The 16,655-nt window shown below is 49.0% G+C and overlaps 1 protein-coding gene across 2 annotated transcripts; it reads left to right on the top strand.

Moving 5' to 3' along the window:
• The first annotated feature begins 6,912 nt into the window (after nucleotides 1–6,912).
• LOC140419641 (uncharacterized) lies at nucleotides 6,913–15,024 on the top strand. Of its 2 annotated transcripts, none has more exons than XM_072503565.1 (2): nucleotides 6,913–6,961; nucleotides 7,894–15,024. In XM_072503565.1, exon 2 carries the CDS (start codon nucleotides 8,241–8,243, stop codon nucleotides 9,273–9,275), a length of 1,035 nt encoding a protein of 344 aa, XP_072359666.1. In that variant the 5' UTR covers nucleotides 6,913–6,961; nucleotides 7,894–8,240; the 3' UTR covers nucleotides 9,276–15,024. The 2 variants fall into 2 exon arrangements, with proteins under 2 accessions (XP_072359666.1, XP_072359664.1); XM_072503563.1 differs by lacking the exon at nucleotides 6,913–6,961 and adding an exon at nucleotides 6,971–7,480.
• The last annotated feature ends 1,631 nt before the right edge of the window (nucleotides 15,025–16,655 follow it).

Genomic DNA, 16,655 nt, shown 5'->3' with positions numbered 1-16,655 from the left:
TGATATGTGACCCACAGTCTTGCCGGTAGCAGCATTCCAAACTTTATCTTTTTTTTGTGAAGTACCGCTTTGGCCCGATTAAAGCTCGCCCTCCTTCTCGCCACCTCCGCACTCCAATCTTGATAGACGCGGATCACCGCGTTCTCCCATTTACTACACCGAGTTTTCTTCGCCCATCTAAGGACCATTTCTCTATCCTTAAAACGAAGAAATCTCACCATTATGGCTCTGGGAGCTTCTCCTGCTCTCGGTCCTCGCACCATAACTCGGTATGCTCCCTCCACCTCCAACGGACCCGTCGGGGCCTCCACTCCCATTAACGAGTGCAGCATCGTGCTCACATATGCCCCGACTTCCGCCCCCTCCACACCTTCGGGAAGGCCAAGAATCCTCAAGTTGTTCCTCCTTGCGTTATTTTCCAGTGCCTCCAACCTCTCCACAGATCGTTTCTGGTGTGCCTCCTGTATCTCCGACTTCACCACCAGGCCCTTTATGTCGTTTTCATTCTCTGCTGCTTTCGCCTTCACGACCCGAAGCTCCTGCTCCTGGGTCTTTTGTTCCTCTTTCAGCCCTTCAATCGCCTGTAATATCGGGGCCAACAACTCTTTCTTCATTTCCTTTTTTATCTCCTCCACGCAGCGTTTCAAAAACTCTTGTTGTTCAGGGCCCCATATGAAACTGCCACCTTCCGACGCCATCTTGGTTTCTGCTTGCCTTCCTTGCCGTTGTTCCAAAGGATCCGCTGCAATCCGGCCACTTTCCTCTCCTTTTTCCATCCGTGTCCAGGGGGAACACCCTTCTGGTTTACCGCACGGTGTTTTCAGCCGTTAAAATTGCCGTTGGGGCTCCTATCAAGAGCCCAAAAGTCCGTTTCACAGGGAGCTGCCGAAACGTGCGACTCAGCTGGTCATCGCCGCACCCGGAAGTCGTGCCTGCCCCTTTAACTGGGAGCTGAACAGTGTCAGAACCCCGGATGTCCCTTTAAGAATAAGTGATGTGTTCAGCTGAAGATTCCTATTGGCTGTTTTCTGGGTGGTCTCCTTATTCTGATTATTCTCAGTGATCCTCAGGTATATGAACCTGCTCTCCTGTCTCTCATACACTGAACATCTCTGTTCTGTTTCAGATTCTCACTTAATCTCTCTCCGCTCTCACACTCACTCATTCCACAGACCTCCTACCTCTCTATCTTTCTCTCAGACACTCACCTTTCTATTTCACAGAGCGCCTAAACTCACTTAATTTCTCTCTCTGAAGAAGCACAGAACACACTGAACCTCTCCTCCAACATCTCATTTATGGAGACTGAATCTTTTCTCTCTCTACCTCTTACTTCCTCTCTCTCTCTGATCGGCCCCGACTAACTTTACATCTCCAATTTTCTAATAACCCTCACTGAGGAAAATTTAATTTTGTATAATGTCCCCTCATTTCTCCCAGTGATATCCTCAGTCCATCTTCCTGTTCAGTTAATATGTTAAAAATCTAAATAACCTCATATTTTAATGTTTAAAATGGGAATGGAGGTGAATGTAATGCTGAGACCAGCAGCAATGCGTGTGGGTGTTCTTGATGCTGTCAGAGTGAGTTCACCCTCACAGGCAGGAAGTCTGTTCATGGTGATAACATGAAACTGACGCCTGCGTTTCATTCTCAGGAAACACAACTTCCTGTTTCTCTGCTGCCAGTTCCAAACCACACATCTCACTTCTGAGCAGAAAATAAATCCAGGGACCACAATCTGGTGAGAACATCTGTCAAGGCGGCCTGTATCTGTCCACAGAGCCAGGGCAGAGTCACACAGATCACATTGTGGTGACATTTACAAATTAGTATTAGTGAGAGGCAGCACGGTTTTGTGAAGGGGAGGTCGTGTCTCACTAACTTGATAGAGTTTTTCGAGGAGGTCACTAAGATGATTGATGCAGGTAGGGCAGTAGATGTTGTCTATATGGACTTCAGTAAGGCCTTTGACAAGGTCCCTCATGGTAGACTAGTACAAAAGGTGAAGTCACACGGGATCAGGGGTGAACTGGCAAGGTGGATACAGAACTGGCTAGGCCATAGAAGGCAGAGGGTAGCAATGGAGGGATGCTTTTCTAATTGGAGGGCTGTGACCAGTGGTGTTCCACAGGGATCAGTGCTGGGACCTTTGCTCTTTGTAGTATATATAAATGATTTGGAGGAAAATGTAACTGGTCTGATTAGTAAGTTTGCAGACGACACAAAGGTTGGTGGAATTGCGGATAGCGATGAGGACTGTCTGAGGATACAGCAGGATTTAGATTGTCTGGAGACTTGGGCGGAGAGATGGCAGATGGAGTTTAACCTGGACAAATGTGAGGTAATGCATTTTGGAAGGGCTAATGCAGGTAGGGAATATACAGTGAATGGTAGAACCCTCAAGAGTATTGAAAGTCAAAGAGATCTAGGAGTACAGGTTCACAGATCACTGAAAGGGGCTACACAGGTGGAGAAGGTAGTCAAGAAGGCATACGGCATGCTTGCCTTCATTGGCCGGGGCATTGAGTATAAGAATTGGCAAGTCATGTTGCAGCTGTATAGAACCTTAGTTAGGCCACACTTGGAGTATAGTGTTCAATTCTGGTCGCCACACTACCAGAAGGATGTGGAGGCTTTAGAGAGGGTGCAGAAGAGATTTACCAGAATGTTGCCTGGTATGGAGGGCATAAGCTATGAGGAGCGATTGAATAAACTCGGTTTGTTCTCACTGGAACGAAGGAGGTTGAGGGGCGACCTGATAGAGGTATACAAAATTATGAGGGGCATAGACAGAGTGGATAGTCAGAGGCTTTTCCCCAGGGTAGAGGGGTCAATTACTAGGGGGCATAGGTTTAAGGTGAGAGGGGCAAGGTTTAGAGTAGATGTACGAGGCAAGTTTTTTACGCAGAGGGTAGTGGGTGCCTGGAACTCACTACCGGAGGAGGTAGTGGAGGCAGGGACGATAGGGACATTTAAGGGGCATCTTGACAAATATATGAATAGGATGGGAATAGAAGGATACGGACCCAGGAAGTGTAGAAGATTGTAGTTTAGTCGGGCAGTATGGTCGGCACGGGCTTGGAGGGCCGAAGGGCCTGTTCCTGTGCTGTACATTTCTTTGTTCTTGTTCTTTGTTTAGCCGGTTATTTCTGTTCAGAGTCTCCATTCCCGGACAGAACCGGCTGTGTCTGTGGATCAGTCACTGAGTTCTTTCTGCTCTTTGTAGCTGGGAACTGGTAACCTGCTCCCTTATATTTTATATCATTCTTTCTGTGTTACTTGTTTCCTCTATTTCTCAGCATTTATCTCTCGCCACCTCATCTTTCTGCTGTTTAAAATCTCAGTTTTGTCTCTCCTTTCCTCTGTATCTCTCTCTCTCTCTCGGTGTCTGTATGTTCCTATTTAATAGAGGTGCAGAATTTCATGAAGGGGTTGTAATAGATTAAAGAAAGAAAGAAGGAGAAAAACAGTAAATGTTGGAAAAACTCAGCAGTTCTGGCAGCATCGGTATTGAGAGAAAAAGAGTTAACATTTCGTGTCCCTGTGACTCAGAGCAGGAGAAACAGGAATTGTCTCTCTGAGATCAGGGAAGGTGAAGGGGAGATTTAATAGAGGTGTTTAAAATGAGGAAGGATTTGTGATAGTGTCGTTGGGGAGAAACTGTTTCCCAAGAGCAGGAGGGTTTGTAACCAGAGGACACAGAGATTTAAGATATTTGACAACAGAACCCAAGGGGGTGATGAGGAGAATTGTTTTTACACCGTGATGTGATGTGATGTGGAATTGAATCCTACAGAAACTCAGCACCCATGGACCAGTTGAACCAGGAACATTCCTCGTCACAATGGACGTCTCGGCACTCTACACCAGCATCCCCCATGACGACGGCATTGCTGCAACAGCCTCAGTACTCAACACCGACAACTGCCAATCTCCAGACGCAATTCTGCAACTCATCCGCTTCATTCTGGATCACAACGTCTTCACCTTCGACAACAAGTTCTTCATCCAGACGCACGGAACAGCCATGGGGACCAAATTCGCACCCCAATACGCCAACATCTTCATGCACAAGTTTGAACAGGACCTACTCACCACACAGGACCTTCAACCGATGTTATACACCAGATACATCGATGACATTTTTTTCCTTTGGACCCACGGCGAAGAATCACTGAAACGACTACACGATGACATTAATAAGTTCCATCCAACCATCAGACTCACCATGGACTACTCTCTAAAATCAGTTGCATTCTTCACACACTCGTCTCCATCAAGGACGGTCACCTCAGCACTTCGCTTTACCGCAAACCTACGGATAACCTCATGATGCTCCACTTCTCCAGCTTCCACCCTAAACACATTAAAGAAGCCATCCCCCATGGACAAGCGCTCCGTATACACAGGATCTGCTCAGACGAGGAGGAGCGTAACAGACATCTACAGACGTTGAAAATTGCCCTCGTACGAACGGGATATGGCACTCGACTCATCGATCGACAGTTCCAACGCGCCACAGCGAAAAACCGGACCGACCTCCTCAGAAGACAAACATGGGACACAACCGACAGAATACCCTTCGTCGTCCAGTACTTCCCCGGAGTGGAGAAACTATGTCATCTTCTTCACAGCCTTCAACACGTCATTGATGACGATGAACATCTTGCCAAGGTCATCCCCACACCCCCACTACTTGCCTTCAAACAACCGCGCAACCTCAAACGAACCATTGTTTGCAGCAAACTACCCAGTTTTCAGAACAGTGACCACGACACCACACAACCCTGTCATGGCAATCTCTGCAAGACGTGCCAGATCATCGACATGGATACCACTATTACACATGAGAACACCACCCACCAGGTACGCGGTACATACTCGTGTGACTCGGCCAACGTTGTCTACCTCATACGCTGCAGGAAAGGATGTCCCGAAGCGTGGTACATTGGCGAGACCATGCAGACGCTGCGACAACGAATGAACGGACATCGCGCAACAATCACCAGGCAGGAATGTTCCCTTCCAGTTGGGGAACACTTCAGCAGTCAAGGGCATTCAGCCTCTGATCTCCGGGTAAGCGTTCTCCAAGGCAGCCTTCAGGACCCGCGACAACGCAGAATCGCCGAGCAGAAACTTATAGCCAAGTTCCGCACACATGAGTGCGGCCTCAACCGGGACCTGGGATTCATGTCGCATTACATTCATCCCCACCATCTGGCCTGCGAAATCCTACCAACTGTCCTGGCTTGGTACAATTCACACCTCTTTAACCTGGGGTTACCCCATCTCTGGATCTGTAAAGATTTAATCACCTGCTAATGCTCGCATTCCAAGCATTGTTTGGCATCTTTGAATTTGTCTATATATGTGTTTCTGGAACAGACCTCTTCATTCACCTGAGGAAGGAGCAGCGCTCCGAAAGCTAGTGACATCGAAACAAACCTGTTGGACTTTAACCTGGTGTTGTAAGACTTCGTACTGTGCTCACCCCAGTCCAACGCCGGCATCTCCACATCATGAATTGACACTGACAGGCTGCTGGAAGCAGATTTACAGTAACTTTCAAAGGGAGTTGCACTTGTAGAGTGTAAATTGGCAGTGTTATGGTGAATCAGATGAATTCGACAGTTCACTCATAGAATCTCTACAGTGCAAAATGTGGCCATTCGGCCCATTGAGTTTACACTATACGTAGGCGCAATCCCCCATCCTATCCCTGTAACCCCACCTAACCCACACATTTTTAGACACTACGGGGAAGTTGATCATGGCCAATCCACTTAAGCTGCAAATCTTTGAATGCTGGTAGGAAACCCATGCATACACTGGGAGAAAGTGCAAACTCCACACAGACAGTCACCCAAGGCCAGAATTGAAACAAGGTCCATGGTGACAAGAGGTAGCAATGATGCCCTTTGTGACAGTCTCAAATTCCCTCTCAAATTTCCTCTCATGATGTTTTAACATTTGATCTTTTCAATCACAATATGTCTCAAAGAGAGGACTGAAACTTTGGTTTTAGATGTCATATATTTTTCCTGTGTGACTGTGCAAATTGAGAACCACTAGAATGATTTCAGTTCCTCTACAGATCTCCCTCAGATACCAGAAATCTCTGGAGTTCCCCATGTCATCATTGCTCTCACCTTGGGTAGAACAGCTCTGAATCAGGTGGAGTCAGTCACACGTGCCTCTGTCATGGTGTTTCCATTCCTGTTTTATCACACACCTCCCGGTGACATTGACTATAACACAGAAACATCATATTATCATTGCTACCTTGCATATTGCCCTCCTACTATTGTCTAATGATAACAGCGACGGAGTGACACACACCGGAATTGGAATAACAGGCAGGTTATTGTCTAATAATAACAGTGACAGAGTTATTATCTGGGACCCTGGATCTGGGAAGCAACAGTGCTACCCACTGTGCTACCATGCCGCCCTAGATTGGCCCAGATAGGGTGATATTTCACAGGGTCGGTGCAGATTCGATGGGCCGAATGGCCTCCTTCAGCACTGTAGGGATTCTATGATTCTACATTGAATCAATGATATGTTCACTCACACACTGCAGTCTGACTTATTATGGGGAGAGACACTGTGTTTGTTCCTCTCAAAGTGAGTGAATCCTTTGCTGTTTGTCCTCTGGGCCCCATCCCCACTATTATTGTCTGATTGTCCCACTGAGACTCTCACTGTTATTGTTGGACAATCAGCGAGTCAGACTGAGCCTGTGGCCGCTCTCACCATCTGGAACCGTCACAATGCCTGGGTGATTGACGGCAGCACCGGACCAATAGGAAGAGGAGGGGCGGGACTGGAGGACGACTGGGAGCGCCTGATCCTCGAACTAATCGGAGTGAATGAGGGGCGGGGCCTGCTGTGATTGAAGCATGCGCAGTGTGGGTAATGGCGAAGGAGAAGGGCTCTGCCATCAAATGTGAAATTGGTAAGGGGCGTTTGACAATATGGAGGGGGCGAGAGATCGCGGGAGTGGGCGGAAACGTTGTGTAAAGCTGTTGTAAGCCGCAATCCTCGGAAAAGTTACGGAAAACAGTTTGGATCGAGCGAGGCTGTAGCTCCTCATTTTAGGCTCGGGTTAACGGCCGCCATCTTTATTGGATGTGCATCAGGGCGCATGCGCGGTTGTCATCTTTGTCGGGGCGATGATTCAATGAATGGGAGGAGCCTGTTCCCCATTGTTCAGAATGGAGACAACTTGTCCATCAAACTGGATTAGTCTTTGAGTCCCAATGTCTTATTGATGATGCAAAGCGGTGGCAGAGATGGAAAGAAAAGGAAGCCTATCCTGCTCTCCGGATTTCACTGTCTCATTTCACTGTCTGCGTGGGTTTCCTCCGGGTGTTTATAGAGTAAAAGCTGAGATGAGGAGGGATTTCTTCACTCAAGGATGTGGTGAAGCTTTGGAATTCTCTACCCCAGAGGAATGTGGAGCCTCAGTGGTCAGGTATGTTCAAGGCAAATATTGATAGGTTTCTAGATATTGAAGATATTGAGGGATATGGGGATCGTGTGGGAAAATGGTGCTCAGGTAGATCGGCCAATGGTCTCATTGAATGGTTGAGCAGACTCGGTGGGCCGAATGGCCTCGTCTTGATCCTATTATAATCTCTGTGTCCTGGTCAGGAAGCAGTGAGCCGAGCTTGGATCTGTCAATCAACATGAATCAGCACCTTCAGGAGAATTGGGAGGGTGAATATTAGATACAGCAGAGTGAGAATGGAGGGAGATTGTGTAGGATGGAGATTTACAGCTTTTGGAGAACGAGAGGGGAAATAATGTTCCATAGGAACTAGAATTGTCTATTCTGAGTTTCTATCCTGTACTAACAATAATGACTTTTGTAAATTGTTTTTAAAGGATATTGGAAGAGGCGAATTATAGACCGAAATCTCAACGTTTCAATATGCCAAACGCACTCGATTCCTTCTGATCTGAATATCATCGTGAGAAGGAGAAATGTTTGTACGATCTGTCACTTCAAAAGATTTTAAACATTAATGTGACTGGAAAAGCACCGAGACCCACACAACACACACCCGAGTGAGAGTGTTCCAATGAACTGACTGTGGAAAGAGCTTTAACCAGTTACATAGCCTGGAAAAACATCACACCATTCACAGTGAGGTGAGACAGTGCACATGTTCTGTTTGTAGACGAGGCTTCCACTGATTATCAGCCCGGAGAGACACGAGGAGACTCAAAACATGGAGAAACCGTGGAAATGTGGGGACTGTGGGAAGGGATGCAGAGCCCCATCTCAGCTGGAGATTCATCGCCGCATTCACACCGGAGAGAGGCCGTTCAGCTGCTCTCAGTGTGGGAAGGGATTCAGTCATTTATATGCCCTGCAGGCACACCAGCGAATTCATACTGGGGAGAGGCCATTCATCTGCTCTCAGTGTGGGAAGGGATTCACTCAGTTATCTCACCTGCAGGCACACCAGCGAGTTCACACTGGGGAGAAGCCATTCACCACCTCTGAATGTGGGAAGGGATTCATTGATTCATCCAGCCTGCAGAAACACCAGCGGATTCACACTGGGGAGAGGCCATTCACCTGCTCTCCGTGTGGAAAGGGATTCATTAATTCATCTACCCTGCTGAGACATCAGCGAATTCACACTGGGGAGAGGCCATTCACCTGCTCTCAGTGTGGAAAGGGATTCACACAGTTATCCAGTCTGCAGACACACCAGCGAGTTCACACTGGAGAGAGGCCATTCACCTGCTCTCAGTGTGGGAAGGGATTCATTAATTCATCCACCCTGCAGACACACCAGCGAGTTCACACTGGAGAGAGGCCATTCACCTGCCCTGTGTGCGGGAAGGGATTCATTAATTCATCCAACCTGCAGGCACACCAGCGAGTTCAGACTGGAGAGAGGCCATTCACCTGCTCGCAGTGTGGGAAGGGATTCACTCGGTTATCTAACCTGCAGGCACACCAGCGAGTTCACACTGGAGAGAGGCCATTCATCTGCTCGCAGTGTGGGAAGGGATTCTCTCAGTTATCTCACCTGCAGGCACACCAGCGAGTTCACACTGGAGAGAGACCATTCACCTGTTCTCAGTGTGGGAAGGGATTCATTGATTCATCCAGCCTGCTGAGACATCAGCGAATCCACACTGGGGAGAAACCATTCACCTGCTCCCTCTGTGAGAAGAGATTCACATGTTTATACAACCTGCAGACACACCAGCGAATTCACACTGGGGAGAAGCCATTCACCTGCTCTTAGTGTGGGAAGGGATTACATAGAAACATAGAAAATGGGAGCAGGAAGAGGCCATTTGGCCCTTTGCGCCTGCCCCACCATTCATTCAGATCATGGCTTATCATCAGTACAGTAGCTTAATTCCGCTTCCCCTCCATATCCTTTGATCCCCTTCGCCCTAAGTGCTATATCTAACTGCTTCTTGAAAACTTACAATGTATTGGCCTCAACTATTTCCTGTGGTAACAAATTCCACAGGCTCACCCCTCTCTGGTTGAAGAAATTACTCCTCATCTCTGTCCTAAATGGTTTACCCCGTATCCTCAGAATGCGCTCTCTGGTTCTGTACACTCCCACCCTCGGGAAAACCTTTCCTGCATCTACCCTGTCAAGTCCTGTTAGAATATTATAGGTTTCTATGAGATCCCCCATTCTTCTGAACTCCAGCGAATACAATCCTAACTGATTCAATCTCTCATACGTCAGTCCCACCATCCCAGGAATCAGTCTGGTAAACCTTCGCTGCACTCTCTCTAGAGCAAGAACATCCTTCATCAGATAAGGAGACCAAAACGGCACACAATATTTCAGGTATTGGCCTCGCCAAGGCCCTGTATAATTATAGCAAGGTAACCATGCTCCTGTACTCGAATCCACTCGCAGTGAAGGCTGGCAAACCATTTGCCTTCTTTACTGCCTGCTGAACTGCATGCTTACCTTCAGTGACTGGTGTACAAGGACACCCAGGTCTTGTAGCACATTCCCCTCTCCTAATTTATGGCCATTCAGATAATAGTCTGCCTTCTCGTTTTTGTTCCCAAAGTGGATAACCTCGCATTTCTCCAAATCATACTGTATCTGCCATTCATTTGCCCACTCACTCAACTTGTCCAAATCACACTGAATGATCTCTGCATCCTCCTCACAGCAAACCCTCCCACGCATCTTGGTGTCATTTGCAAATTTGGAGATATTGCATTTTGTTCCCTCATCTAAATCATTAATATATAGGGTGGCACAGTACTGCCTCACGGCACTGAGGACCAGGGTTCAATCCTGCTACCAGGTCACTGTCCGTGTCGAGACAGGTTCTCCCCGTGTCTCACCCCCATAACCCAAAGATGTGCAGGGTAGGTGAATTGGGCATGCTAAATTGCCCCTTAATTTGAAAAAAAGAATTGGGTACTTTCAATTTAAAAAAAAATTATTAATACATCTTGTGAATATCTGGGGTCCTAGCACTGATCCCTGAGGTACCCCGTCACTGCCTGCCAATTTGAAAAAGACCCATTCATTCCGACACTTTCTTTCCTGTCTGCCAACCAGTTTTCTATCCATCTCACTACACTACCCCTAATCCCATGTTAATTTTACACACTAATCCCTTATGTGGGACTTTGTCAAACGCCTTCTGAAAGTCCAAATATACCACATCCACTGGCTCCCCCTCGTCAACTCTACCAGTTACACCCTTGAAGAACTCCAGTAGATTTGTCAAGCATGATTTCCCCTTCATAAATCCATGCTGACTCTGTTCGATCCTGCCACTGGTTGCTTTTTTTTAAATATATTTTATTCAAAATTTTTGGCCAACCATGACAGTACATTGTGTATCCTTTACACAGTAATATAACAATATAAATAACAATGGCCAGTTTTAAGCAAGAAGTAAATAATATATAAACATCGAAATTTAAAAAAACAAAACTAAATGGCAACTGCCTTGTCTCAAATAAATACTCTCCAAAAATACAATTTAGCAGTCCAATATACAATTACCTATAACAACAACCTATACATATTATACATATACACTAACATCCCTGAGAGTCCTTCTGGTTCCAACCCCACCCCCCCGGGGTTGCTGCTGCTGTCTTCTTCTTTTCCATTCCCTCTATCTTTCTGTGAGGTATTCGACGAACGGTTGCCACCGCCTGGTGAACCCTTGAGCCGATCCCCTTAGGACGAACTTAATCCGTTCCAACTTTATAAACCCTGCCATGTCATTTATCCAGGTCTCCACACCCGGGGGCTTGGCTTCCTTCCACATCAACAGTATCCTGCGCCGGGCTACTAGGGACGCAAAGGCCAAAACATCAGCCTCTTTCGCCTCCTGCACTCCCGGCTCCTCTGCAACCCCGAATATAGCCAACCCCCAGCTTGGTTCGACCTGGACCCCCACCACCTTCAAAAGCACCTTTGTCACCCCCACCCAAAACGCCTGTAGTGCCGGACATGACCAGAACATGTGGGTGTGATTCGCTGGGCTTCTCGAGCATCTCGCACACCTATCCTCTACTCAGCTCCAGTCATATGCGCCCTGTGTAACACCTTAAATTGTATCAGGCTTAGCCTGGCACATGAGGACGATGAGTTTACCCTACTTAGGGCATCAGCCCACAGCCCCTCCTCAATCTCCTCCCCCAGCTCCTCTTCCCATTTCCCTTTCAGCTCATCGACCATAATCTCCCCCTCGTCCCTCATTTCCCTATATATGTCTGATACCTTACCGTCCCCCACCCATGTCTTTGAGATCACTCTGTCCTGCACCTCCTGCGTCGGGAGCTGCGGGAATTCCCTCACCTGTTGCCTCGCAAAAGCCCTCAGTTGCATATACCGGAATGCATTCCCTTGGGGCAACCCATATTTTTCGGTCGGCGCTCCCAGACTTGCAAACGTCCCATCTACAAACAGATCTCTCAATTGTGTTACTCCTGCTCTTTGCCATGTTCCAAATACCCCATCCATTCTCCCCGGAGGAAACCCATGGTTATTCTTATCGGGGACCACGCCGAGGCTCCCGTCTTACCCCTATGCCATCTCCACTGCCCCCAGATTTTCAGAGTAGCCACCACCACCGGGCTTGTGGTGTATTTCTTCGGTGAGAACGGCAACGGCGAGGTCACCATAGCTTGTAGGCTAGTCCCCCTGCGGACGCCCTCTCCAATCTCTTCCACGCCGCTCCCTCCTCTTCTCCCATCCACTTACATACCATTGAGATATTGGCGGCCCAGTAGTACTCACTTAGGCTCGGTAGTGCCAGCCCCCCCCTATCCCTACTACGCTGCAGAAATCCCCTCCTCACTCTCGGGGTCTTCCCGGCCCACACAAAACTCATGATATTCTTCTCAATCCTTTTGATCACCACCGGGAGGCACTGAAACACAAAAAGGAACCTCGGGAGGACCACCATTTTAATCGCCTGCACCCTCCCTGCCAGTGACAGGGATACCATGTCCCATCTCTTGAAGTATCCTCCATCTGTTCCACCAACCGCGTCAAATTTAACCTATGCAATGTACCCCAATTCTTGGCTATCTGGATCCCCAAGTAGCGAAAGTCCCTTGTTACCTTCCTCAGCGGTAAGTCCTCTATTTCTCTGCTCTGCCCCCCTGGATGCACCACAAACAACTTACTTTTCCCCATGTTCAGTTTATATCCTGAAAATTCTCCAAACTCCCCAAGTATCCGCATTATCTCTGGCATCCCCTCCGCCGGGTCCGCCACATACAACAACAAATCGTCCGCATACAGAGATACCCGGTGTTCTTATCCTCCCCTGAGTACTCCCCTCCACTTCCTGGAACCCCTCAGTGCAATTGCCAGGGGTTCAATCGCCAGTGCAAACAATAATGGGGACAGAGGACATCCCTGCCTCGTCCCTCTATGGAGCCGAAAATATGCAGACCCCCGTCCATTCGTGACCACGCTCGCCATCGGGGCCCTATACAGCAGCTGTACCCATCTAATATACTCCTCTCCAAAGCCAAATCTCCTCAACACCTCCCACAAATAATCCCACTCCACTCTATCAAATGCTTTCTCGGCATCCATCGCCACCACTATCTCCGCTTCCCCCTCTGGTGGGGGCATCATCATTACCCCTAGCAGCCTCCGTATATTCGTATTCAGCTGTCTCCCCTTCACAAACCCAGTTTGGTCCTCATGGACCACCCCCGGGACACAATCCTCTATCCTCATTGCCATTACCTTGGCCAGAATCTTAGCGTCTACGTTCAGGAGGGAAATGGGCCTATAGGACCCGCATTGCAGCGGGTCTTTTTCTTTCTTTAGGAGAAGCGATATTGTTGCCTCTGACATAGTCGGGGGCATCTGTCCCCTTTCCCTCGCCTCATTAAAGGTTCTCATCAGTAGCGGGGCGAGCAAGTCCACGTATTTCCTGTAAAATTCAACTGGGAATCCATCCGGTCCCGGAGCCTTCCCCGCCTGCATGCTCCTAATTCCTTTCACTACTTCCTCCATTTCGATCTGTACTCCCACCCTCTCCTGCTCCTCCACCTTAGGAAATTCCAGCTGGTCCAGAAAACACATCATTCTCTCCTTCCCATCCGGGGGCTGAGCTTCATATAACCTTTCATAGAATGCCTTGAACACTCCATTCACTCTCTCCACTCCCCGCTCCATCTCTCCCTCCTCATCCCTCACTCCCCCTATTTCCCTCGCTGCTCCCCTTTTCCTCAATTGGTGGGCCAGCAACCTGCTCGCCTTCTCCCCATATTCGTATTGTACACCCTGTGCCTTTCTCCACTGTGCCTCTGCAGTACCCGTAGTCAGCAAATCAAATTCTACGTGTAGCCTTTGCCTTTCCCTGTACAGTCCCTCCTCCGGTGCCTCCGCATATTGCCTGTCCACCCTCCGAAGTTCTTGCAGCAACCGCTCCCATTCCCTACTCTCCTGCTTTCCTTTATGTGCCCTGATTGATATCAGCTCCCCTCTAACCACTGCCTTCAGCGCCTCCCAGACCACTCTCACCTGTACCTCCCCATTATCATTGAGTTCCAAGTACTTTTCAATACACCCCCTCACCCTTAGACACACCCCCTCATCCGACATTAGTCCCATGTCCATTCTCCAGGGTGGACGCCGTTCTTTTTCCTCCCCTATCTCCAAGTCCACCCAATGTGGAGCGTGATCCGAAATAGCTATGGCCGCATACTCCGTCCCCCTCACCTTCGGGAAAAGCGCCCTTCCCAAAACAAAAAAGTCTATTCACGAATAAACTTTGTGGACATAGGAGAAAAACGAAAACTCCTTACTCCTAGGTCTACTAAATCTCCATGGGTCTACTCCTCCCATCTGCTCCATAAAGTCTTTAAGCACCTTGGCTGCTGCCGGCCTCCTTCCAGTCCTGGACCTCGATCTGTCCATCCCTGGTTCCAGCACCATGTTAAAATCTCCACCCATTACCAACTTCCCCACCTCTAGGTCCAGGATACGTCCTAACATGCGCCTCATAAAGTTGGCATCATCCCAGTTCGGGGCATATACGTTCACTAAGACCGCCGCCTCCCCCTGTAATTTGCCACTCACCATCACGTATCTGCCCCCACTATCCGCCACTATGGTCTTTGCCTCAAACATTACCCACTTCCCCACTAATATAGCCACCCCCCCTGTTTTTTGCATCTCGCCCCGAATGAAACACCTGCCCCACCCATCCTTTGCGTAGTCTAACCTGGTCTATCAGTTTCAAATGCGTCTCCTGTAACATAACCACATCTGCCTTAAGTTTCTTTAGGTGTGCGAGTACCTGTGCCCTATTTATCGGCCCGTTCTGCCCTCTCACATTCCACGTGATCAGCCGGGTTGGGGGGCTCTTTACCCCCCCCTTGTCGATTAGCCATCCCCTTTTACCCAGCTCCTCACCCGGTTCCCACGCAGCTGTGTCCACCCAGGCGGTGCCCCTGCCCCGCCCACCCCACCCCATACCAGCTCCCCCTTCTCCCCAGCAGCAGCAACCCAATAAATCCCCCCCCCCACCCCCCCCCCCCCCGCTAGATCCACCACTAGCGTAGTTACACCCCCCCAATGTTGCTCCCAGAAGTCAGCAAACTCTGGCCGACCTCGGCTACCCCCCGTGACCTCGGCTCGCACCGTGCGACGCCCCCTCCTTCCTGCTTCCCTATTCCCGCCATAATTATCATAGCGCGGGAACAAAGCCCGCGCTTCCCTTTTGGCCCCGCCCCAATGGCCAACGCCCCCAACTCCTCCACCTCCCTCCCTCCCCCACAACCTGTGGAAGAGAGAAAAGTTACCGGGTTGCAGGATTAACAACATAAAAACCATCTCTCCCCCCGTATTCGCCCCACCACTTTGTCTCGAACATTCTTTTTTAATAACCCACTCATTCCAATTTCTCTTCAACAATAAATGTCCACGCCTCATCCGCTGTTTCAAAGTAGTGGTGCTTCCCTTGATATGTGACCCACAGTCTGGCCGGCTGCAGCATTCCAAATTTGATCTTCTTTTTATGAAGCACCGCCTTGGCCCGATTAAAGCTCGCCCTCCTACTCGCCACCTCCGCACTCCAGTCTTGATATACGCGGATCACCGCGTTCTCCCATCTACTGCTCCGAGTTTTCTTTGCCCATCATAGGACCGTCTCTCTGTCCTTAAAACGGAGGAATCTCACCACTATGGCTCGAGGAATTTCTCCAGCCCTCGGTCTTCGCGCCATAACTCGATAGGCTCCCTCCACCTCCAGCGGACCCGTCGGGGCCTCCGATCCCATCAACGAGTGCAGCATCGTGCTCACATATGCCCCGACGCCCGCCCTTCTGTACCTTCAGGAAGACCAAGAATCCTTAAATTCTTCCTCCTCGCATTATTCTCCAGCACCTCCAGCCTTTCCACACATCGTTTATGGTGTGCCTCATGCATCTCCGTCTTCACCACCAGGCCCTGTATATCGTCCTCGTTCTCGGCAGCCTTTGCCTTCACGACCCGAAGCTCCCGCTCCTGGGTCTTTTGCTCATCTTTTAGCCCTTCAATCGCCTGTAATATCGGGGCCAACAGCTCCTTCTTCATCTCCTTTTTAAGCTCTTCCACGCAGCGTTTCAAAAACTCGTGTTGTTCAGGGCCCCATATTAAACTGCCACCTTCCGACGCCATCTTGGTTTTTGCTTGCCTTCCTTGCCGCTGCTCTAAAGGATCCACCACAATCCGGCCATTTTCCTCTCTTTCCATCCGTATCCAGGGGGGATTCCCTTCTGGTTTACCACAAAGTGCTTTTAGCCGTTAAAATTGCCGTTGGGGCTCTTTTTCAGAGCCCAAAAGTCCGTTCCACCGGGAGCTGCCGAAACGTGCGACTTAGCTGGTCATCGCCGCACCCGGAAGTCGCCACTGGTTTCTAAGTGTTTTGCTATAAAATCTTTGATAATGGATTCTCGAATTTCCCCACTGCCGAGGTCAGGCTTACTGATCGAGAATTCCTCAATTTTTCTCCGCATTTCCCTTTTCAAACAGTGGAATTACATAAGCCACCCTCCAATCTGCAGGAACTGTTCCAGAGTCTGTAAAATCCTGGAAGATGACCACCAATGCCTCCACTATTTCTAGAGCCACTTCTTTAAGTACTTTGGGATGCAGATTATCAGGCCCTGG

This window comes from Scyliorhinus torazame, chromosome 5 (assembly GCF_047496885.1).
Source record: "Scyliorhinus torazame isolate Kashiwa2021f chromosome 5, sScyTor2.1, whole genome shotgun sequence".
Taxonomy (NCBI): Eukaryota; Metazoa; Chordata; class Chondrichthyes; order Carcharhiniformes; family Scyliorhinidae; genus Scyliorhinus; species Scyliorhinus torazame.
The sequence above is the reverse complement of the archived record's forward strand: the minus strand, read 5'-3'. Positions and strand labels throughout refer to the sequence as shown.

What these genes read in the sequence shown, in the direction of transcription:
- LOC140419641 (XM_072503565.1), top strand. Translation starts at nt 8,241, where the DNA reads ATGGAGAAACCGTGGAAATGTGGGGACTGTGGGAAGGGATGCAGAGCC.